Here is a 25968-nt window from a genome sequence, read left to right on the forward strand (position 1 = left end):
CGACCACTTGGGTTCGCAGCAGGCTGGTGGAATTTAATCATCAGCTCGCTGCGAACCCTGTTCGCCGCACGCGATGACGATCGTGGATAATATACAATGAGCACCACCATGAGCATATCATCTGCGTTATACAACACTAACAGCAGCAGCAGCAGCAGAATCAGCAGTGGCAACACTAGTAACAGTAGTATTATTGCCGCTAGCGATCTGGATAATGATAGCGATATCGATATCGAGGTAATGACCAGCTCATGGAACCCATTGTAATCGGCGGAGCGAAGCGAACATTGGAAATATTAGGAACAAAATACGATTAATCGAGCAAGTGCAAGTTTTGGAGCAGTTGATCAAAATATGTATGTAAAGTAATGCAAAACATGTACTGTAGTGTTGGATAACGTTTATACCTATGGTGGCTAATCAACTAATCCATATGTATGTGCGAAATGGACAGAAACTGGGCTAAGCTAATCCAGAGTTGATACAGAGAATTAAATTAGTAATTTTTCAAAAGATGTATCGATGATTGCATAGGTGTTGGGATGGTTGTGCAGTGCTGCACAATGCAGCAGCGCCAGTGTTGTAAAAAAATAGTTTTTTTGTAAGTTATATTGTATTTTTGAGCGCCAAAAAGTTCCTTGTTGATTTTAAGTTCTAAAGTTTCACAAAATAGAACAACAACAAATACACATACCAAAATGTTTTAAAATGGCATTTTAAACGCATAAACAAAAACTATTGACTGCATGTGTTCAGTGTGTTTCAGTATACGTGAGCGTGTGTGCGTGTGTGTGTGTGTGGGTGTGTCTGAAAGATGTTATCGTAATCAATTTGAATTATTTATCTATTTGTGCATATTTTCGAATTATTTTAAGCAACAAAATAAACATTATGCAAAATGCATTGCATAATATTTCAAACTGGTTTTAGCATTAGTTATGCCTAAATCATAAGTAACTAAATTATATGTAATAATCTACACATAATTAGCACATAAGTCTTAATTAGTCTTAGCTAAGCTACATATATGTTAAGCAAATTAATATTAAAATTAATAAGAGCATTAATATTACAAAACAAACCAAAAAGTTTGCCCCAAGGCAACTTGGTCAAATGAAGCGCGAAATTCTGAAATAAATTTAGTTAAATGTTGTTAAAAAAAAAAACATCAAATTTTTAAACTCACACATTTTTACTACAACAAATACACACTCATATTACCATTTGTATATCTAACAAGCGTATGTATGGATCATATACATATACATATATATTTAAATATATATAGATATTAAATTTCACACAAAACTAAGACAATGCAATTAAAAACACTCACAAACTTACAAAAAGCAAAAGTAATGAGATATCAATAAAAATTAACAATATAAATGGCACTTTGTTATATTGTGCGCAATTCGCTTATGTAATAATCAACAACAACAGTAAAGAGCATAAATTCTGTTAACACTTGTAGATAACAATTAAATACTTTTGTAATCAAATATATTTTTTTTTATATTTAAAATTTCTTTTTTCAATTAATCTCATTTTGTCGATCTATTTGTTTAGCTCTGGCAGTGCGATATTATTAAAAAGTACATAATAGATGTAGTGGGCTTATTCTCATCAAGTAATCTCGACTGTTTTTTGTCCCTTTACAAAATCCCAAGGACTTTAGTAAGACGCGTAATATCAACAAAAACAAAAAACTACAACAACTACAGCCAAATGCCATTGGGCGTTGTCGAGCGCCGCAGAGTATGCAACAAATTAAGTGAGGAATGCAATTTACATGCACACACATACATGTGTATGTGTATGTGTTTTAAGTAAATAATAAGCGAAAAGTACACAAAATTCGCACAACTTTCATGCAAATGCGAGAAAAAGCAAAAAGTATAACTGAAAACTAACTACTGAAACTATTAGCAAGGAATGCCGCGACAACTCTGCTCAGTGTTGTCAAGCTGTTGTGCTGTTTATAATTGTAATGCTTGTTCTTGTTTTTATTGTTTTTGTTTTTGCTTTTGTTTTTGTTGCTCGGCTTTGGCTTTGGTTTTGGCGTTTTGTGAATGTGAAGTCGCAAAAGTTTAATTAAAATTCCAAATCGAAAATATTCAACATTTGCGAATGGGAATTAATTAAAATAGTTTGCCAAGATAACAAATGAGCCAGTACGACAGTACAGCAGAGCTTTATCAAATGCACACACACACTTACACACAATAAATAAGTTTATATAAATGTGTGATTGGCTGAACATGAATATAAATTGCCCACAAATCAACAGCCTTATTTAGACCTCTTTAAGTTGATCGCTTTTGTTACTAACCAGGCATTATTTAAATTATTTTCATATACAGTGTGTGCAACTTTCTCGCCTCTCTTGTCTTGCTTTGCCTTTCAGTTGATTTATTTATAAAATATGTCTAACCTTAGTTGTATTTGCAAATACTTTGCTGTGTCCTCATAGAAATATGCTTTACTTTCTTTAGGGTATTGTTCCTACTCAAAGTATTTTGATTTTTCAAGCTTCCGAAATGTATGATTATAAAGTTAAATTGCCCTTATTTTTTATGTTATGTCTGATTATACTTATTTTGTATCTATAAATTATAAACATATATACCGACAAAATTCGTTTGCAGACATTTAGCTCACTTTCATTTCCATTCTTTTTTGCCCAACGGCCAATTGTTGGCAAGTGTAAACAGGAATTTGTGTTAATAGCATAAACGAATAGCGTAGCACACAAACATAAAAACAACCACAGCAACACCAAAAACGACAGCAATAAAACAACAACAAAAACAGAAGTAACAGACATGGCATCAGATACACACACATATGTATTAAAGAATATTAAATAAATTAAAATTTAAATAGCTGCGCCAATCTGGTGTATTAAAATGTAAAGTGCATAAAAATCAACAGTTAACATTTTTTAATATTTAGCTATTAACTAAACGTAATATAAATGTTAAAAAAAATATCATAAAATTTATTAATAAAACAAACCAATTGCTAAGCATTTAAAAACACAAATACGAATACTAATACAACTGCATACATATACACACATTCAACCGCAGCTGCAAACCCATAATAAAATATGATAATTGTACATTAAATAATTACATCAAATATTAAAAGTATTCAACTGAGCTTATAAAATTAAAAAACAAAACAAACCAATAATTAAATAAATTAAAATGCCAGCAGAAATGGAGAAAAAAACTATTTGACAACTGTCTCGACTTCCGTTATGAAAAGCATATAGATAAAAAGTCTGACAAAATATATATACACACACATTACGAGTATATACTTAAATGCATACGTACATATATAATACTATATATAATAATAAAGCAAACGCTACACACACGGCGCATATATTGAACTTAGAGAAAAAGCTAATTAGCTCCTCAGAGCAATAACAAAATATTTGAATTATGCACCGAGTAAATCTATTGGGTAACAACGGATAAACTTCACAATCAATCACTGAGACAAACAGAGCTGTTCTGGGCTACACTAAATAAATATAATTAAAAAAGCTTATGCTACAAATTGTGCACTGCTCCAAAAAATATATTGTTTATATTGCTAAGAAATTCCTTTGATAGTGACATTCGGAATACCTCTGATTAATTACAATATTATTTAACGAGTATTTCTCAAATCTTTTTGATGCTCTACTTCTATCAAAGAGATTTTAGAAACACTTCTGTATTTTGTAAATAGAATACAATTCTAAATTTCTTAAATTTTCAGTTGTATATGACACAGCTGTATTAAGTTAACTCATAACACAATCACATGAGTATAAATAACCCTTAATGTGTAGTGTAAGTGTGTGAGAGTACTCGTATGTGTAAGGCTTTGCTTTCTCAGTTCCCTGTGTGCATTTCTAAGATAGTTTTCGCTACAATTTCGTTGCTGTGTGTTTGGCTACGCAATTCCCTCAGGAAAACATTCCTGAATATTGACCAGTTGCAAGTGCTCTAATTTAATGCGGCAGCTCCGATCCTCATGCCAAATACATTCATATTCATTTACATTTAGAACAATTTAAAGTTTTAATAACAACAAAATATGATAAACTTTAAGCTAAACAACTTTTTGTTATAGTTTTAGACAATCAACTTAAAAACATTATTTATAAATCAAAACAAAATTAAAAAACAAAAAAAAAACAATGACAAGTAAATGGCGTAACTTTTCTGTGAATAAACTTAACTAAATAACGTAAATGCATATTTAAATTAAAATCGCATCTAAATTGTGTATAATGTGCTTTAAATAGTTGTTGAAGTTAAAGCCGCAACTAAAAATGAAAATTGAAATTTGAAAAAAAAAAATTAAAATAAAAAAGAAAGAAATAGTTGATAGGAAGTAAACCAAATTTCAATTTCAACTACCATTTTTGTAAATTGTTTCACTTGGGAAATCGACACGCTAAAGCAAAATTACATAGAAAACTAAAAAAACATTGAAGAAAAACAAATAAAAAAAACAAACAAAAAATAAATAAATAATATAACAAGAATGTACCAACTATGCAAACTCGAAGGCAATTCGAGAAAATAAAGAAGTCAAATACATAGACGTGTATATGCTCTCATTGGTTGTGTTTTTAGGTTATAATCAAACAGGCTTGTGCGTACGTGTGTACAAGCACAATCAAACAATCGGTCATTCAATCAGTCAGTCAGTCAGTCAGTCAGTTAATCATTTGGTTGGTCGGTCAGTCGATTAGCCAGTACAATTCGAATTCATGATTGTACAGTTCATTTGCACATTAAATATTACTTACAAATTTAATTATTTACTAATTAAATTTAATCATATTAAATATTAACAAAACGAACACATTGTGTTTAACTGTATATTATGCTAATAATGTCAAACATTTTCAATTTGCCTTTTTAAAACGCGTTTTACTTTTACGTTTTAGGTTATAGCTAAATGTTTAGTGTGCTTCATGTCAAAAACAAAAGAAAAACAAAAAAAAAAGACAAAAAAATAAAATGAAAGTTTTAAGCACTGCAAGAGGAAACCCAATTTGATAAGAAAACATGTAATTTAAATACTGCCACAAACAAGACAAAATAAAATGCAAATAAACGTATAACAATGTAATGCAAGTAATTATACTCGTATATCAACATACATACATTTACATACGTGTATTGTATAAGTATACATACGTTTTTGATGTGTGTGTCTCACATTTGTATATGTATATTCACACTCGCGAAACGAATAGTCAAGTAAGGTACTCGTATGATAATTCAGACATTGCAAAACGGGGCTCGAAGTTAACATTGCGGTTAAGATACTTAAGTACTTAATGCATACCACTAGTAAGTACATTTCATACACTAACTCTACCAATACATACTCTCACATTGTATATATATATATACATATATATATAAAAAAAAAACGACCGTTAGGCAACACTGACACTCAAATACTAACACTCGGACTCACTCGAACACGTTACAAAAAGTTGCAACAAACATAAGAGAATAACTAAGTAGTTAAATTAATAAAAGCAGGCTCAGATTTAAAACTAATAAATAATATGTAATAATAAATGTTATTGTCAGTCCAAGATTGCACCCCATGCATTGAAAACATATTTTAAGGCCGAAATGCAGGAAAGCAACTAGAATTTATTTCAGGTACAATTGTTTTGAGTACAGTAATCACCAGCAGACAACGAAATTGTGTACACAAAATGCTAGATAACACATAAACAACAACAAAAACAACAACAACAACATAGCAACAACATAGCAACAACAAGAAAACATTTAGTGGATTGCACATAAAGTAGGTAATCCAAATTATCAATTTATGTGTGTATATCATTAATGAATGCCACAGCAGATAGTAGATGGGACTGCCCTTTCCAACACTAACTGTTAGCAACACTAACACCGAGTGATTTCTATACATTCTCCATTTCCACATTCATTTAAGCATTTTGAGTCCTGCTTGGGTATTCGGAAAGGGCATTCAGCAACCACAAAGTGTTTCATTTTATGCAATTTTTGGAGCCATACTTAGCACTTACAATATTCATAATTAGTTAAAGAAACGAAAAGAAATGAAATAGTTATTAACAAAATATATTAATGAATAAAATTATGAAAACCAAAACTAAGTACATATTTGATATATATGCGGCTTGACCCTGAGATTCAAAAACATAAAATCGGATGTCTTCCAATCAAAGGTCGTCTTTTGTAGCAAAACACAACAAGAATCGAAGTCTGCGTATTGCTAAGCCAACTAATTGGAAGAGCACTGGCAAAAGGAGCTGATAATTGCAAAACCAAAAGCAAAACTGTAATTCTACTACATCAACTACTACTAATACTCACAGAGACACACACAGACACACTCACACTCGTAAACGCACTTTACGGCAACTCAAAACTTCGCCAATATCTATTGCATACTTTAAGGGCAATCATTTTTAATACCTTTTTGTCATCTTCTTCAAGATCACCAACTTATTAAGTACCTGACAATAGAAGCCACATGATTACCAGTTCTATCAACTTCCCCAATCACACAAATTCTCCCCAGATCTCCAGTCTTGTACATATTTACATTACATTTTTCGTTGAGTTGCCAAAATAAAAAGCAGAAAACAACAATCGAAAGTGCAATGAATAAAAGGTTTCAACGACAGCAACAAAAATTAAAACACATCAGTGCATTCGACACACACATACAACTCATTGTCAGACCTGTCGTAGTATCAATGGAAACGAACTTAAAATATTTTATTTTGAACAACTTGACAGCGAAATCCATTCGCAAGGCTATTGTAAAATATTTCGACAGTAAATTTTGTTCTCAATTAATGAATAGCTGCTTTGTCTATTGTACAAATTTTTTTAACTTTGACATTTCCCATTTCCAATTTCTTGTTAAAGCAATTTAAATACAGATATTTGTATTTATTAAATATTTTAAATTAAATAATAGACAGTTTTGAATTCGACTGACAAGTGTGGTATACCAATTGAGTGAACATAAGTAAATAGAATAAATAATATCGATTGTATTCAACTCCAAAAAGTATGCCACACAAATTATTGAAGAATGATTGAATTTGAAAGAGATCAAAATATAAAATTTTTAATTATTTCTTAACTTAAAAGTGTAAACCACCTAAATGGCATTTCGACAAAGGCACTACACACACACACACGCATTCACTTATACACACTCATAAGCTCGAACGTGCTCAGACAAATTTGACAGACACTACAACCAAAAACTTAAATTGTATAAAGTACATATGAAAGCGTTCTGATCGCATCGTTTTAATGTAATAGCATGTTAATTTGTATGTGTGCATATGTGTATGTATGTATACATAGATGTACTCGTATGTATATATGTGAGAGATCGAGTTCTTTATTGAAATCGAATGTTTTATCTAGCTAATCCATATATGAGATACATATAGTACATAAACATACCTACAAGTACATACGTACATATACGCATACGCATGCGTATACACATATGCATATGTATGTATGTACATATATATTTTTTGTGTATTAAATGTTAGGTGCCGTTAGTTTTAAGCGCTTCTGTTGCATTCATGTCTGTATATGTATACAATTTACAAAAATTATTTCAATTTGTCTTAATTCAATTGAAGCAAAAAGAAATCAATTTATTACAAATTTTAGCAACAAGATTTTTAACTTAGAAAACAATGGAAAGTAAAATAAATAAATTCAAAAACTACAAAATGCAAACTACAAGTTAAAATCTTGCAACTCACTGGGGAAAACAACACCACAATTTAACCTTAAATATAAAAAAAATGCCATTGAGCAACTTACACTAAAGAATATTTGATCAATACTATAATTAAAGTACGAACAAAAAATAAAAGCAAATGAAAATATTAAGAATACTGCAGAAAACTGACGCCGAAACGAGTAGTCAAAACTAAACATGTTTTTAGTTGGGCGTGTGTAGCGCTTAATTAAAGATAAGTTTTGCATAAATTATACAACACAAAAATTTTAACTAAATTTAAAATTTAGTTAAAAAATAATATATGAAATTATAAAAAAATGGAGTAAGCGTATAGTAAGCTATATAGGAAAAGTATGTAAAATATTTGCAATTATAATTAAAAATCAACAAATGTTAGTATTAAGTTTAGGCTAACTGCAAATTAACAACAACATCAACAATAAAAAATTTGCCCATTAATATTCAAGGTAAATGTCAAACACGAATTCCATTTTTAAAGTTGCATTTACATTTCACATAAACGTACATACAATACATATACATATAAATTTATATGTGTGTATCAACACATACATACATATTCAAGAATTCTTTGAATAAAAACAGCAATAACAACAAAAAATGAAAAAACAACAAACATATTAGCTAACAATTAAAATTACACAACACAGCGAGATAACAATTCCACGCGCACACAAATTGTAACTTAATAAAAAAAATATATGAAATAACAGAAAAACAAATAATAATAATAGCAATTAAATACCAGCATAAAAAAATGTATAACGTACAATTTACATTTGCAAAAAATATAAAACAAAAACATTACATTGAAGTTAAAATCTAAGAAAGTAAAATTGGCAAGAATTAAACTGCAGAAAATGATAGCAACAATTGCGAATGAATAAAATTGAAATAAACAAAAATAAATAAAAAAGATTATAAAGCAAAAAGCATAAAAAGAACACAACAATTACTATATAAATAAATGTTACGCGTTATTAAATAAAGAAGAATGAAAATAATTTGTTTTAAAAAATGGAACGGTGTTTTCTTTCAATAAAATTAAGTGGGATTGAATATTTCATTCTGTTTTATGCATTTTTAGTGAGTGACTAGGTAACTCTCTTAAACTTTTAGAATCTGTAATAGTATCGAAATCTTTCTTTTACATACGCACCAGATATAATGGAGTCCATTATGAAAAAGAGCTCTCAAAATAAATATAAATGATGTGGCAACCCTGTAACCAGGGCGTCATTATACGAGGTGGCGTTAAACGAAATATATGGTTTATTTTTTTCATTTTTTATAGCAATATTAATTATTTAATAATTAATATTTTATTGTTGTGGATCTTGTGGTAAATGAACTTACTTAACTAACTGAATACTACAACATTTAATTTATAGAGTTCTCATAGCAGTTTATTCATTACATGAAATTGTATTTACTGAACTGTGCAGGAGCCGCCGAGTACTTGCCCAGAGCCAGTGCCAGCAAAGAGAAGTGACAGCCCGGATAGAGCTCGTGGCAGTCACGTAACTGGCGCTTGGAGCGTCGATAGATTCGGTCGTAGTGGTGATGTGCCTGTGGCTCGTGTCCAGCAACGGATGACGTGGGCAGACTGAACACTGTGCGAACCATTTCCTCCAGCATGTTGCCACGTTGTCCTGGAGCATGCAGATACTTAGCGCTCTCGCAGAGTGCACGGGCAACACAGGCGCGTCCATTAAAGCCCATGCTACAAGTCCAAGGGAAGGAGCAGTATTGCAATGGTTGTATATATAGATAGTCTGTGAATCGGATAATACTTACTGGTCAAATGCGGACTGCACCTCGTCGTAGAAACTGCGACGCGAACGGCGCTGCATAATGGGCTTTGTGAGATTGGCTGCAAAGCCATGAGCATGTTGAATCACCCAATTATGGTTGGGCAGATTGTAGGCGACACCCCAGTTGACGGCCCAACTGAGATAGTCCACATCGGGATTGCCAATCATGCCAATGGTCAAACAGATCGCCGCCTGCACAAGCGAAAGTACACGTATTAGTTGTCGTTGCAACCAAATCTCTAGCATGGAGAAGAACACTCACACCGAAACCGAAGAACCATCCGGAAATGCCAGATAACGTTTCTGTCGACTAAGTACTTTTGTCACTGCCCTCGTGACGTTTGCATTTGTCCCGGGCCCATCAATGTGCTCGACTAAATCCGCAAGAACTAGTGCCATCAAAACGACGAAGATTGAAATAAAGTGGAGTAAGCGCGTCATTTTGACAGCATCGCGTTCAGATTAAGACTGACCGATGCTATAGGCTCAATTGTAGCCCGCTCTCGACCAAGTACACCTCTTTTGGGGGGCCATTAGCTCAAGTGATATTGACTGCACTGATTAGCGGCTGCCTGTAAACAACCCGACAACGGGTCAATACTATCACCTGGTTACAGTAACTCTTCCTCACATGTCAACACCATCGACATGGTCGACTGTCAAATGCAAATTTATGTCAACAATGAAATTTTCTCTCCCCATTCACTGCTAAAAAAAAAAAAAAAATTATTCTATATATTTTGACAGTGGTGTAGGCAGCAGCTGGCAAGAGGGGGCTTTTGAATCATTTACCATTTAAACGCAATTAAGAATTTAATCCAAAAACCTTCAACTAAAACTTCGAATTTAATTTCACAAATACTTTAGTCCCCAAAAATCAATTTTATCCGTGCCTACGCCTCTGTCTTTGGAAAACATATAAAAGGCTAAAATAAATAATACAATTTGCGAAATATAAAGTGTGGCCTTTTAACCAGAAATTACAAAAAAAAAAAACAAACAGACCAAACATGTACAAATACTATATATACATATTTATGTATAGATACCAATAAATATGCCAGTATTTGGGTATTTGCTTAAATTCAATTGCATTTTTTGGCATGGCACATAATAAAATAACATTTTTTGCAGTATCAATTTATAACCAGGAAAAATTTTGGCAAGCTTTAAAATATTTGTAGTTGTAATTGCGCTACAAAAAATGGCAATGTGAGATTTACAGTGCTCGAAACTTGCCAAGAGAGCGCAAAATTCGTAATAAAGGTCTAATTTAGTGTTAAACTATGCTTTATTATCTGGTATGTGCCAACTAACAACAAAATATAAGTATAATAAGTTGAAATATAAGTTTAAACTTTAATTGAGGTGAATAAAAACCATAACACAAGTTTATCTTTTGATGAATTTCGTATGATTCATAGAAGAAGTTTAAATGAATGTTTGTTATAAATTGTTACCAACTAAATAACAACACTATTATTATCAAGTTCATTTGTGTACTTTAAAGCGGTAACTTTATTAAAAAAAATAAAAATTTTACTGAAAATCGGCTAATTTTAAAAAGTTTCAAATAAAATTTTGTCTCGTCTTATTGTAGTAGTTTCATTTTATAAATGATCAATATAGAACTATTTATTTATAAAGTCTTCTGATTTATTATCCCAGGAAAAATATATTTTGTGCTCGAAAATAAATAAAGCTTTAACAATTATTCAAAAAAAATTAATGAAGAAAGCTCTACCGATTAAGTTGTCATAATATTTGTGGAATGATTAAATGCGAATCCTTAAATCGATCAATAAATCGTTTTGATTGCTTGCGGAATTTAACAGCTATGAGGTTTATGTATCTTTTTAAATACTAAAAGTTGAACTTAAAGTTGAGTACACCACTCCCAGCCAATAAATGGATGAAGTATTCACCTCGTTGTGTCCTTTATATCTTTTTATTAAATGAATGTTCAAATTTGCTCCGAAAATGTTTACTAAAGTGCAATAAAAAACTCTGGGGACAGTGGGCACCATACCACTGTGCGCACTCATGCAGTGTATGGCCGGCGGTGAAGGCCTTGCGATATGTGGGCTTATGGGCAATCTCCGGATACACGTAGCGCAGCAGAATGCGAAAGATGTCCTGGAACAGCGATTGTCCGGGAGGTGCCAACAAATGACGAGATTCGCAGAGTGTTCGCATTATACAGTAACGTGGCTGATACTGATGGCTGTAAAAAAGTCGAGAAAGAGAGAGAGAGAGAGAGAGAGAGAGAGAGAGAAAGATATATAGAGATTGTCAAACTTAAGCCATCTTTACTTACAGTTCCGAGAGCATTACGAGTAAGTCGAACAGCATAGCATGTGGAGACTGTCCCTGATTCAGGAGATTCGCCCCATTCCTCTCCAGCTCTCGTCTCAGACGCTGTGATACCGCCGTGGGTCGACAGTAGTAATTCCCATACGCATCCTTGACCAGGTTGGAGGCCGGACAACCTGTGCTGTGCACGTTGTTCACATAGGACTTACGGTGACCCAAAAATGGTGCAACCTGCGGATAGCTAAAGTAAAAGGAATGTATGGGATCGGCGGGACTTAAAGGCACAATAACAGGCTGTTGGGGAAGTATGTAGGGTTGTATTGGAGCTGGTATGACGGGTGCAGGAAGAACCACGGCTGCAGTTGCAGGTGGAGGAGGTGGAGGAGGTGGTGGTGGCGGTGGTGGTAATATCGGTTTCTTTTTGCGTCGTGGCAACCAATCCGCCACAGATCCCGGCATATCATAAATAACAGTTGCCTCGGCAAGCAATACCAAACCTCTAGGTATTGTGTCTACCAAAGCCTTGGCACAATTGGCAGTAAGCTGTGGAACAAAGAGAATAATATCTATTAACTATATTCGACTCGACGACTGTTTTAGACCCACAGTAATTGAGGTTCCCAACTCGAAGATGAGCCATCTCTTTTGGCGCTGCAGCAGATGAGGCAGATGTAGCTGCTTCTCACGTAGATAACTGACAGCACGGCTGGAACCGTTCGAACTGCTAGAACTGGAACTGTAGTTGCCTGCGCTAGCCAAGGACAACAACATGGCCAGAAGCAGCAGCGGAGAAAGCCGCAAATTGCGAATGCGAATTCCCATAACGACGACCGAAGACTAAAGGCTGCTCCAGCGTTGAAGGCAGTTGAAGAGCGGAGTTGGACAAGATTTGAAGGCTTTGCGTGGCTATCTAATTTTGCCAGGCCATGCAATGCTAGTTTGTTTGGCTAAGAAATTAGTTTGAGTTGATTGGCAATACGAGAATCGTTTTAAACTCTAAACCAGTTGGCAATTCAGTTTAATTAACAACTTGGTATTTGAGACCATGAATGAAATCCATAAAGAAATGTCTAAACAAATGGAGTTCAAGGTCAAAAACAGAGAACAAGCTATTTTTTTAATTTAAAAACAAGGGAAAAGGCTATATTCGAGATCCCGGTACTTATTACAACTTATATAGAAGTACTTTAAAGAAATTACTACATAATAAAAGCTACTGCATACTTTTAGGTGATTTTATTGAAATAATAACTTTATTAATAACTTTGGTTAGCTATTACTTCCGTTTTACTTGTCCGATCTTGCTGCGGTTAAGTGATATTATAAATAATATTAATAGATAACGTTAATTACCATAAAAACTGTATTATCTTAAAAACTGTGGGTGTGGTGATTTTTCGCGATTCGCGGGGACGGAAAGGGGAAGTGTAAAAAATTTAAAACAAACTTGACCTGCTCCAACGCATTTGTAGTCTGTGGGTGCTAGTTTGGTCTCTCTATCTCTTTAAGTCTCTGAGATCTAGGCGCTCATACGGACGGACAGACGGACGGACGGACAGACGGACAGACACACATGGCTATATCGACTCGGCTGTTGATGCTGATCAATAATATATAGACTTTATGGGGTCGGAGATGCCTTCTTCTCCCTCTTATTTACATTCCAACGAACACAATATACCCGTTTACTTATTCTTTAAGTAACGGGTATAAAAATGTACAGTTAATAGATGAAGCTTTCTTTTCAGTGTGTCCTTTATGTCGTTTTATTAAATTAATGCTCAAATTTGCTCCGAAAATGATTACTAAAGTGCAATAAAAAACTCTGGGGACAGTGTGCACCATACCACTGTGCGCACTCATGCAGTGTATGGCCGGCGGTGAAGGCCTTGCGATATGTGGGCTTATGGGCAATCTCCGGATACACGTAGCGCAGCAGAATGCGAAAGATGTCCTGGAACAGCGATTGTCCGGGAGGTGCCAACAAATGACGAGATTCGCAGAGTGTTCGCATTATACAGTAACGTGGCTGATACTGATGGCTGTAAAAATGTCGAGAGAGAGAGATATAGAGATTGTTAAAGCTTAAAACATATCTACTTTACTTACAGTTCCGATAGCATTACGAGTAAGTCAAACAGCATACCATGTGGAGACTGTCCCTGCTTCAGGAGATTCGCCCCATTCCTCTCCAGCTCTCGTCTCAGACGCTGTGATACCGCCGTGGGTCGACAGTAGTAATTCCCATACGCATCCTTGACCAGGTTGGAGGCCGGACAACCTGTGCTGTGCACGTTGTTCACATAGGACTTACGGTGGCCCAAAATTGGTGCAACCTGCGGATAGCTAAAGTAAAAGGATTGTATGGGATCGGCGGGACTTAAAGGCACAATAACAGGCTGTTGTGGCAGTATGTAGGGTTGCATCGAAGCTGGAATGCCTGGTACGGTTGGAGTTGCAGGTGGAGGAGGCGGTGGTGGAGGAGGAGGTGGTGGCGGTGGCGGTGGTGGTACCATCGGTTTCTTTTTGCGTCGTGGCAACCAATCCGCCACAGATCCCGGCATATCATAAATAACAGTTGACTCGGCCAACAATGTCAATCCTCTGGGTATAGTATCTACCAAAGCCTTGGCACAATTGGCAGTAAGCTGTGAGACAAAGAGATGAGTATCTTTTAACTATAATCGACTCAAAGACTCTTTTAGACTAACAGTAATTGAGGTTCCCAACTCGAAGATGAGCCATCTCTTTTGGCGCTGCAGCAGATGAGGCAGATGCAAGGATTTCTCCCGGAGATAACTGACAGTATGACTGGAACCGTTGGAGCGGCTAGAACTGGAACTGTAGTTACCTGCGCTGACAAAGGTCAGCAAGATGGCCAGAAGCAGCAGCGGAGAAAGCCGCAGAAGCCAATTGCGATATCCCATAACGTCGATCAGAGACTGAAGACTGACCCATCGATGAAGACAATTGATGAGCACAGCTAGCCAAGGTTTGTAGGCCTTTCTGTGATCAGCTTGGTTGGTACAGCCCATGTAATGTAAAATTGTTTGACTAAGAAATTAGTTCGAGTTGACTGAACCCACGAGAATTGGGTCAGACATTAATCCCGTTGGCAATCTAATTAAATTAACAACTTGGCATTTGAGACCACGAATGAAATCAATCTAAACAAAAGCAGCTCAAAGTCAAAATCAGCGACTGATTTTTGATTCAGTTTTAAAAAACAACGCAGACCGAGAATGTCCAAAACTTGGCCGACTCTACTGCCAGTGGTGTTGTTGGTGTTGGGCCACTGCCAGTGCGAGTTCTTAGCAGATGCCTGGATGAAGAGCAATGAGCTCGATGTGTTTGCCACAGCAGCACAACTGGCAACTGGAGCCACTGGAGCCAGTGGAGTGCACACGAATCGGGAGAGAAACAACAACAATGTAACGCTGGCAAACGAGTCGGAGGATTTGGATCCTTTGGCACCGCATGCGGCTGCTGCTTCAATGATGCCATTGTCGCAGCGTAAACTCTCGAGGGGTAAACGCTTTGTGGCATTTCCATTGGGTTCATCGGCTTCTGTAAGTCAACAGACACACAAACACACACTCTGACACACACACACACACACACACACACACTAGACACAAAAGAAGAAAACTTTCAGCACTGTTTAAGCCAAAATACTTTACACAAAACTTACTTAGGCCGCCCTCTGCCTGACCACAGGCGTCATCGGCAATCCCCACTTGTTGTATCTGAGTTTTGGCCTCAATTGGGGCATTGCCTACAATTTGCCCAATATCACATGGGTCCTAAACAATGCCCACGGCTGGAACACAAAAAAACCCAATGCGGCCCTAGTCAAAATCAAGCGCAGACATCGCCGTGATGTCTACGGTAACTTGGAGACCATGATAGACAGGTGAGTTCCATCATAACCAAAATAAATCACAAGCTTAACAGCCATTCTATTGACAACAAATGAATTAAAGATATTTAGTACAACCGTTACGGGAGGCTTTACAAAGGCTGGGTAGTATATCAAATAGTAAAAACCGATTTTATCAGAAAATTTTTAAGTTCCTGTACAACCTAAAGAAATCTAAAATAAATCCAAAGACCATATGTACATCCTATATTTTCTGATTATTATAAAAATAAATAAATATTAATAGACGATTTTATCAGAAAATGTTGCTTTTTCTGTATATTTTTGTTTCCTGTACAATCTACTGGAAACTAAAAAAATTCAAAGAATCTATGTACATCCTATATTTTCGGATGAGTATAAAAATATTTAAAAGTATAAATTTGATGTGTTGCATTTTATTGTTAAAAACTTAAAAAAAAAATATCCAAAAATTTAGAAAAACTTGGGCTAAAATTATTTTTGATTAGTAATTATTTTATTTATATTTTTATTTATTTATTTGTATATTTGAATTAATTCTAAAGTACAATAGTATAGTCAGAGCAACTGAGGCCTTCAGGCTGAATTAGTTAATATTAAAAACTAATGTTAATAAATTTATTCTTTTCTTTTATGCAACATAAAAATTGTTTTCACAGCTAGTTTTCAGTTTTCAGTGCTATAATTCTCACATTTTTTATCAAATAGTATATTAGCATAAGGGAATTTAATTTCTTAATCATTTTCACGTGTTTTCATTCGTATAGAGTCATTCAATAAGTATTCCAATACTCTTATACTATATAGCTACTTGCGTCAAGTGTCTCCTCCACAGGCTGTGTGTGAATTGACTGACTTGCCACAAATGCACAAGCTTACAAATATATGTACATTTTACAAGTATATGTTTGTGGGTATACACTTATAGTATACATAGTGCCAAATTCAGAGCAGCCACTTGGCTTATCACGCACAGTGCGGCCAAAGTCAAAACAAGTTCGAAGACCAAGTCGTTGTCCCATCTTACAGACTCAACCTGCCACATTCCCTTTTTATGTGTCTGTGTGTGTGTGTGTGTGTATCTCTATATGTGTGAATGCGTGCGGCTGGCATAATAATAAAATGTTGGTATTTTATATTAGCATTTAAATTGGCTTTTTGTATGCTTCGGAAATAGTTTAATATCCGAAAAGTCTTCTTGCCACAACGCACAACTTTAACATGAAGTCACAACGAAAAATGCATAACAAAATTGAGAAAATAGACCCATAATTGGTCAGAATTACGAGTGTCTGCCGAGGGAATGACATCTGCATATATCACACGAATGTGAATAGTTTTCTTATGTTCCAGCACAAATGTCTCCCTTATCAAAAGCGAAACAGATACCAAACACACACACACACACACACACACACACACACACGTACATTGTAATGGTAATCAAAGAGCTTTTGACCCATTTGTACGTCATTTGCAGTGGTCGGCTAAGCTTCAAGTGGTCATCACCGAACTTTTTTGGTGATCCTAATTTTACTTGAACTTTGTCAGGATAATGTCCTGTCTCTTCACATTTCGGCTGTCCCATTGACCTTAGCTCATCTTCAGATTGCGGTTCCTGCTCGCACTTCTTGAGCTCACTTCTCAATTTCATGATTGTTTTCATTCCATTCGATACGATATACCATACGATTCGATTCGATTCGATTCGATACGTTGTGATTCGTTTTCGTTTTCGTTTTCGCTTCGATTGTCTGTTTTGCTTAGCGTTCACTCAATTGATGCCTGGCAATTTGAGCATTGACTTTTGTCTCCTGCTTTACGAGCGTTTCTTCTTCTAATGGGTCAACTTAGCGCTCTGCTTTGCCCCCAAAGTGCCCGCCAAACACAATCACCATCACACACACACACGCACACACACACACACACACACCTTACACATCACCCGCACATCCCTGTGTATTGACAACACACACAGCAGCAGAATATGTGCGTATTGCGAATGCCCCATGGGGTTAATGAAGTTGTTTGTTTGCTTGTTTCAACTTTTGCAGCCATAGGAATTGACAATACATTGTAGCTGACATAGACTTTTGCACATCACTGTAACATCGCTTGACATTACTTAGTTTTGCATGCATGGGATGTTCAAGAAGTTTCTCTACTTGAAGTGCATAATCAAATCAATAGCTTTCGTTTCACTTAGTAAATCAATTTGTTTATTTCAACAAACTACATTTGAACAGATATGTTTTAAAAATCTCTAACAACCGAACAACAACACAAAAGTTCCTTTAACCAGGCAATCAATGTTTTTAAATGTCAAAATAGTATTTTTATAAAAAATGTTAAAAATTAAGGATGTTTTTAAATTTTTTAAAGTAAATTTAGATTATTGATTAAATTTTGTAAATAAATTTATTTATTTATTATACTAAATTTTTCAAAAAGTAACAATTTATGTTTAATTTGACATAAATTCATGCCAGATATGTCATAAAAAAGTATTTAATTTCAGTAAAAGTAATTTTCAATGTTTTTAAAAACAATTTTCATCAAAATCTCTAGAGCACAGCTGATTAAAAATGCTTAGTTGCAATTGTAGTAATTTCAGTTTGATTTGAAGAAGTACAGATTGTTTGAAGAAGGCTCTATTCATTTCTACATTCAAATTATCGGCTCAATTCAGAATAAATTTCAAGAAGTATCTATGTTTCGGATGCCTGCATTAGAAAAACATATTCTAAATTCTTGTTTATAATTAAAATTACTAAAGTTCGAAGCACGCGTGGCTTTGTGGCCACTCCATCAGCATCACTATGGAATGGCAATCAAATCATCGATCTTCATCGTCGCTGTCGAAGGTATCTTTGACTTCGCCACAGGTGTTAACTATGTTTCGCGCAAGACACATGCCACAACGGCCAGCAGGTGGCACACACAGACAGAAGGGGAGCGAGATAGAGTGAGTGAGAGAGAGAGAGAGAGAGAAAGAGGAAGTGAGCAGAGAACTGAGTACAGGCAATTCAATTAAGCTGCTGCACCTGACTCAGGTTTACCTGTGTGTGGTCTGTCTGTACGATGTTTATTGTAAACGTGACTACGACTGCTGCTGCTGCTGCTGATGTTGTTGCAAGTGCTGCAAGTGGTGGCAAGTGCAGGTTGCCAAGCATTGCGGTTGCATTCTCAATACTAACAGTCGATTGACACATTTGCACTTTGGCAATTTCTTTGGCAACGACTCTTGGCCTTAACACAAAAGCCAGCTGCAGTTGCAGTTGCAGTTGCAATCTGCCGTGCATCGAAGAGTGTTGCCACAAGTTGCACACGTAGAATGGCCATGATTTACGCGAATTTCGTATTGTTTAATTATCGTTTAATTGTTGTAAAGTTTTTGATTTACGATTTAATTGCAACGACAAGTGCGGCAAATGCCACATCGTCCACTTTCATGAGCAATAAAACTGACGCGCCATTTGAACCTGGCCATGTCAACGACAATGGCTCCAATGATTTATGGCCGTCAGCAACATTGATGACTATGATGGAACGTGCAAAGACAACGTCATCATCCAAATCCGTGCGCTCATTGAGCCGAGCCAAACGATATCTCAGCTTTCCCGAGGGCTCCTCTTTTACAGTATGTGTCAACTGTCATTGGACGCCTCGCTTTCAACGGAGAGCAACGGAATTACACTTGTAACTGCTCTTCTCTTTGTCATTTTCATTGTGTCCAGGTGTCAGTATGCTTCACTGTGGGCATCATTGGCAATCCCTACTTTGCCCATAATAGTTTCGGCTTAAATTGGGGTGTTGCCTACGATTTGCCCAACAATACCTGGATCCTCCAGAGCCTACACGGCTTCTCGCGGCGTCCTGTAACGGCTGCTGTACTTCGTCGGCGCACGAGAAACGCCATCTATCAGGATATTGAGACTATTGTCGATAAGTAAGGCAGGGACCCGACCAATCATTTTAATTGGATCAATTTCAACTTTTGTCCTATCTACCATTACTTTCAGCATGGGTTACAATGGACGGGATTGCATCTTGCGTACGCTCTGTGAGAGTCGTCAATATTTCCAGAGCACCAAATTGAATATGGTCGGTGAGATGATGCGCTCAATCTTCAGGTAAGCGGATTAAATCTAATCTATCTATCTTACATCTGTTATCTTTAGTGTATATAATTAAGAATTCGAAAACATATAATCTATTTATTATGTATAATCTGCAGGCATACATCTTTTTTTAATATTTAGATATTATTCTCATATAACTAACTGAAAGATACTTTTACGCAGGGAGTAACACCGGAACTATTACCGGAAGCGTTAACCGAAACTAAACGTTTCATTGTTAGTACCGGACCTAAGACCGTAACCGAAATAAATTCTCTGTCAAGAACCAAATACCGAAACGTTTGTACCGGTTCGGTTGTGGTTAAGGAATTGACCAACTTCCAACTGTCATAACTATTCCAAGTAGAATGTTATTTTGATCATGATTTAGACTCGATGCTTAATTTTGAAAATTGAAAATTTAAGTCTCAAGTTTTCACTTTTAATTACTTCCCTATATCGTAATTAGTATAAAACAACACTTTAAACTTGATTCTGAAAATTGAACGAAAATTTTGACTTGTAAAGTGCTAGATCCAAAGTCTGACTATAGTTAAACCATCATAACATTGTCAAAACTGAACCGATTTTTAATCGGAATGTCATTTTGATCATGGTTTTGCCTCTAGATTCATTCTGCATTCAAATTTTATTAATTTCAAAAAAAAATATTTTTGCTAGAATTTGATATTGATGCTAAGGGTCCCCCCTTTGAAATTTCGAAAATTTAAAGTTTTAAATCTCAAGTTTTCACTTTAAATCAACTCCTTATATAGTAAACAGCATTAAACAACACAACACAACACAAAATTCATTTGTTGTACCGTTTTGAACCGGTACCGATACCGGAACCGAAAGAAAAAAACTGAAATAGAACCATTTACCGAAATAGTTGTTTCGAAACGTAACGGAACCGTAACCTATATTTTTTTCGGTTTGATTCCCTGCTTTTACGTTAAATGTATAAAAATAAAAAGTTTATTTATTATTTCATTAATTAACTTTAATCTTATCCGTTTCTCCTCTTCCCTTAGTTTACCCAAGCAACGCATTTTCAAGCGTGAACTGAATGAGAATGCGGATATTGTGCACTACGATAACGCTTATCGCTACGCCCATGATGTCGATTGTGCTCAGCAATATGATTGTCAGTTCTCGCTGCTGGAGTTGGCTTTTGGAAAATACTCGACACCGCCGAAAAATTATTATGCCCAATAAATTGCAATACTTAAAATTATCTTATGAAATCGTTTTAATGGACGCTCACCAATCAGACCAGTTCCTCATTCCATTCCCTCCCAACACTCTGGTACTTGTTGCCATCGGGTTATAAATGGCAATTCATTATTCTTGGCTGCAGCTCAGTTCAGCCCCCCTCGATGCCCCTGGCCCGGATGGAAAATGGCAACTGGAGATGAACGAGGCTGACTGTGAGCTGACGGATGTGTGTCAGATTTCGTTGCCGTCTGGCGCCTGCGACCTGCACAAAAGCCTGAACATTATTTAATTGAAAAGAAATTCAACAACAATGACAACAACAACAACAGCTAAATACATTTGGAAAACTTTTCGAAATTCAATTCAATCAACAAGCTGGGAAAATTGCATGACATGACAGTTGAGTAAAAATTGAGTGGGGCATTTAAGTACTGCGAGCTTTTCTGCGAAAACTTTCAGTCCGCTTTACTAGACAGCTGACAATTTTCGTATCTGAAAGATACACATTTGGATGTCTAGGGGATGTGGGTGTCTAAATCGTTTAATAAACTGAACATCTAAAACTCTGACAACTTAATGATGTCTGTGTTTTATAGCAATAATAACACAAGAGATAGACAGGACATTTAATACCCTTGTTAGTTTCATTTATATTGCAGTTATATCTAATAATATACTGGTTAGATATTTTTAACTGATGAATTTTGTGGAAATAATTTTAAGCACAAAATAAATACTCTTAAAAAATTGACGGATTATAATTATTCAAACAAAATTTGAATTTATGTCCTTTTTTCTATACCTTCATAATGTTTCTATTGAACATCTGAGACCGAATTGCTACATTGAATCAAGAAACAAACACTGCTTCAAAATCAATTTCAAGAAAGGGATAGGGATAGGGAGATATTCTTAAAGGTTTATTGTTAAAAGTCTAGCAGTCTTGTATTCAATTAATTCGAAATTCAATGTTCGTTATTGGAACAAATAGTTATTTTTAATTAAATCGTGAAGAGTTTAACCATATATGTACGAACTAAATTCAAATTTCACACCTTTTATATGATTGCGTCCACGATGCGGTTCTTCATGTCAGCACGAAAAGAATCGTTAAGAAAGCAAGAGAAAAAAGTGTTAACACATGTATGTCATGTCCAGCTCTGTGCTGAAGACAAGCGAACAAATGCCCAACAGAATAAGACAAAATGAAGAAGAGAGAAAATAAATGAAATAAACAAACGAACCAGTAGGAAAAAAAAGAACCGATGTCACAATACCACACAAAGCGATAAATAAGTAAATAAGCAACGCGAGAACAACAACAAGAAGAGTCACAGTTTGTTTGCTTTTCTGTTCTGACTTCGGGTTGAGTTGGTCTGGTCAACACCGGTATTTATGTCAAAGAGATTAAATGTACCAAGCGTATCAGTCACCAGGAAAAACTGGACCGAAGCGTGTCTCACAAAGAAAGCGAAGCGTCAGTGAGCCGGAAGTGCAAGAAGAAATAAGAGAAGCTAAATAAGCATTTGACAATGTAAACTTTGTGTGAAATTAAGAAAAGAATAGAGTAACTAGAGAGTGTAGTGTAATTTCATAATAGATAATGTTGTCAACAAGTGCAGTATTAATTGGGCCTAGGATTCATAATTCCTCATCTCTCCCCTCTACGATGGTCTTCTCCTTGAATTGGATGCGACTGTGGCAGTTCCTGCTTCTGTTTTGGATGTGTTCAACAGTCGTTGATTGTGCTGATGGTTTGAATGCGGTCTCAGATGTCATAACGGGAGATCACAGCTACCACAACAACACCCACAACAACTTTGACATTCGTGACAACTATGACAACTTCAACCAGCTGACAGCCAACAACGAGACAAGAGTTTTAAGACGAGGCAAACGTTACCTGGAATTTACCAAAGGTTCGCGTATGTCGGTGGGTTTTGTTCAACATCTCAAAGGATGTCTCATTTTCACCCTATCTCCCTCCCTCTGCAGTGGCGTACCAACGGCAAAAACAATCTCATTAAAATCAACACACTTTTCTCCTATGGTTATGGCTTTCGAGCCAATTATCCGTTTCCCGATCCCCAGGATCAACGCAAGAGAAATCGTGTCTTCTTTAAGCGTGATTTATTTTCAAAATTGGAAACCGCCTTAGATGGGTAGGTCATAGTTTTTCCCTTAGCATGTATTCAGTTAATGATTCTACTTCTATATAGCCATGGCTTTGATGGACGCGCCTGTTTATTGAAATCATTCTGCACGGCACTTTTGGATGTCGATAAGTCTCAGCAAAAGAGCGGCATGTTGTTTAAATTGCTAAAGTTAATATTCAGGTGAGTAAATAATTATATGATACCATGAAATTGAGGTTAAAGGTATTGAAATTGTAGTAACATAGTCAAAAACACCTAGAGATATTAATTGTATTCTGAAAACTATAACAATATGTGAAACTTATTATAAATGGTTTAAACTAAAAATGCTCCAAATTTCATAGTATTTGGTCATAGCAAAGTATTGTTAATTTAAATATGATGAGATTTTTCTGGGAACTCGTATAGCGATAAAAGCTTTAATAAAAGTTCTTAAGAACTAGGTCAGATAGAGCAATTAGCAGCTGCGTAATAATGCGTATTCCAAATAGAATCATTGTGATATCTGTTAGAACATCGTGCTTTTGTCACACTTGTAACCAGTTGGACAGTTATCATTTGGGGTTTTAGTTTGACATTTCCGCTGTAACCACAACAATGGGTGCTCTACGGATCCCGCTGCTGCTTGTGGTGATGATCACCGTGGCAATGACTTTGGAACAGAATGCCACGATGCCGTTGAGAAGACAAAGGCGATTTCTGGACATAATAGAGACAAGTCGGCTATTTGTGGGTAACATTTTGCGATATAAAAACTGCTCCAGTTGCCTTTGTCGCTGTAGTTAACTGACGCAATTTTATTTTTTTGGAATTCAAAGTTTCGCGTTAACGTCAAAAACAATGTGATACCAAAGCCAACAATTTGGGCACATGGCTATGGCTTTCGTGCCAATACTCCCATACTGGTGAAGCGCGAGAATCGACCCTTCAGAAGGGACACCTATGAGTTAGTTCACGAGCTCATGGAACGCAGCGGTTTTGATGGCCAGGCATGTGTGCTAAAGGCTTACTGCACTGCCTTGGCCGGGGATCATGGTCAGGGATTCTTGTTTAAGCTTTTGAAGTATATGTTTATGTAAGTTGGCAAATTTACTTGGATTACACGAAACAAAATTAAATCTTTTTTCGTTGCATTTTTGTTGATTGTTGTTTCAGCTTGGAGGATCACGAGAAACATCACATGCCTTATCTGCGCGAGGAGAACTGTGAGCAAATCTTACATAGCCATTGTCCCCTGAGCTTCGACAGTATATCGCCCTATACCGATGATGTCTAAGATTAATTGTTATGGCTTAAGCTGATCTTAAAAATAAATGGATACATTAATTGAATTGAATTTTTATAAAAATTATGATAGTTTTATTATGAATTCAATAATTTTTCATTACTCTGAACTGGTTTCTTTTGCTTCTGCTGAATAAATCTTCGATCAGCAACAACTATTGAAGATTGTAATGTTTTTTCTCTAAACTAACACAAAACGGACCCTTGACTGAAATGGCTTTTGTATTTTCGCAAATGTGTATTGTTGTTAATTAAATCAAAACCAAATAGCAACCAATTATGAAAACAATTGAAATTTTTCTATTGTCTTTTTAATAAATTGATGAACAAATTGTATAATGTTAAAATAATAGCATTGTCATTGAAAACGTTTTATTCTCCTCTAATTCGTAAATAAGCAAATAATTTACAAATACTTAACGAGTTATAAATTAAATCAAGTGCTCAATTTTAACTTAGTTCTCATTCAGAAAAATTAATAAAGCTGCTTTTGTTGGCACAGAAAGTGTGTAATTAGTTAAAAATAATAAATTACATAATACTTAATAACGAGTCTATGCTAATATATACTAAGTAGTTTAACGAGTATTTAAACACACTTTGCAACGATGCATGTTATACTCTTTTTTATGAGCCCAGTATCCAAAGGTTTTTTTATAGGCTTAAGATATTTTCATTATTCATTCAATTGTTATTTTAATTTTTTTACTATTATCATAATTTCAAAAATAAGTAAATGAGTATATTGTGATGTTTGGAGTGTATGGAACTGGGGTAGAAGGCATCTCCGATCTTATTAAGTATTTTGAAATATATCTGCTCTATTTTCAAAAATGTTGACGAAAAGTAAAAATCTTTTAAAGTGCAACCCGAGTGCAGTCCGAGTTGGAAAATATAAATATTTATTTCAGTTTTTTTTTAAGCTTTCCTGTTTTTTATTTTAAATTTTAAGTTATGGTAAAAGCTGCAAAGAAACGTGCACTGGGCATCCAACAGTCGAGCATCTCGGAGCAGCGTTCATACTGTTTATTGATTGTTTTTGTTACAGCTGCGTGTTGTTGTCTGTATTTTGTTATTTATAATTAACTTGTGTCATTTTCAGGTGGACAATTTTTTTTGTTTTAATGGCAACAAGCAACATGCACTTAATTGGCAGTTTTATTAAACAACAGAGAGAAAGTGGAAAGTCAAGAAAAAAAGTATAGCATACTTTTTTGCGTTCGCTCATTGTTGACCTCATTGCATGACAAAAGTTTCAGCTGCTGCTGTTGATGTTGCCGCTGTTTAATGTCGCCAGCATGAAATGCCAAGTGTTGTTAAAATGTTTGCAGGCG

General features: G+C 35.3%; 5 protein-coding genes across 6 annotated transcripts; 2 read left to right on the plus strand and 3 right to left on the minus strand.

The window, feature by feature from the left end:
- Positions 1-9211: 9211 nt before the first annotated feature.
- Positions 9212-10096, minus strand: LOC117791385. The gene is made up of 3 exons (XM_034631118.1): positions 9906-10096; positions 9625-9833; positions 9212-9550 (listed from the first exon to the last, which is right to left on the minus strand). Exons 1-3 carry the CDS (start codon positions 10080-10082, stop codon positions 9241-9243), a joined length of 696 nt encoding a protein of 231 aa, XP_034487009.1. The 5' UTR covers positions 10083-10096; the 3' UTR covers positions 9212-9240.
- A 1483-nt stretch (positions 10097-11579) lies between these two features.
- On the minus strand, positions 11580-12776 carry LOC117792738 (CASP-like protein 4A1). The gene is made up of 3 exons (XM_034632988.1): positions 12561-12776; positions 11959-12497; positions 11580-11865 (listed from the first exon to the last, which is right to left on the minus strand). The coding sequence occupies exons 1-3, from the start codon at positions 12774-12776 to the stop codon at positions 11580-11582; spliced, it is 1041 nt and encodes a 346-aa protein (XP_034488879.1).
- Positions 12777-13728: 952 nt separating this feature from the next.
- Positions 13729-14989, minus strand: LOC117792739. The gene is made up of 3 exons (XM_034632989.1): positions 14666-14989; positions 14064-14602; positions 13729-13996 (listed from the first exon to the last, which is right to left on the minus strand). The coding sequence occupies exons 1-3, from the start codon at positions 14987-14989 to the stop codon at positions 13729-13731; spliced, it is 1131 nt and encodes a 376-aa protein (XP_034488880.1).
- Positions 14990-15194: 205 nt separating this feature from the next.
- On the plus strand, positions 15195-21213 carry LOC117791551. The gene is made up of 4 exons (XM_034631335.1): positions 15195-15523; positions 15650-15867; positions 19878-19988; positions 21011-21213. Exons 1-4 carry the CDS (start codon positions 15197-15199, stop codon positions 21192-21194), a joined length of 840 nt encoding a protein of 279 aa, XP_034487226.1. The 5' UTR covers positions 15195-15196; the 3' UTR covers positions 21195-21213.
- Positions 21214-22849: 1636 nt separating this feature from the next.
- Positions 22850-24660, plus strand: LOC117791525. 2 transcript variants are annotated; one of them, XM_034631315.1, is made up of 6 exons: positions 22850-23127; positions 23190-23356; positions 23414-23530; positions 24034-24096; positions 24138-24425; positions 24506-24660. In XM_034631315.1, the coding sequence occupies exons 1-6, from the start codon at positions 22864-22866 to the stop codon at positions 24624-24626; spliced, it is 1020 nt and encodes a 339-aa protein (XP_034487206.1). In that variant the 5' UTR covers positions 22850-22863; the 3' UTR covers positions 24627-24660. The 2 variants fall into 2 exon arrangements, with proteins under 2 accessions (XP_034487206.1, XP_034487205.1); XM_034631314.1 differs by lacking the exons at positions 24034-24096; positions 24138-24425.
- Positions 24661-25968: the final 1308 nt, after the last annotated feature.

The sequence above is a fragment of the Drosophila innubila genome, assembly GCF_004354385.1.
Source record: "Drosophila innubila isolate TH190305 chromosome 3R unlocalized genomic scaffold, UK_Dinn_1.0 2_E_3R, whole genome shotgun sequence".
NCBI lineage: Eukaryota > Metazoa > Arthropoda > Insecta > Diptera > Drosophilidae > Drosophila > Drosophila innubila.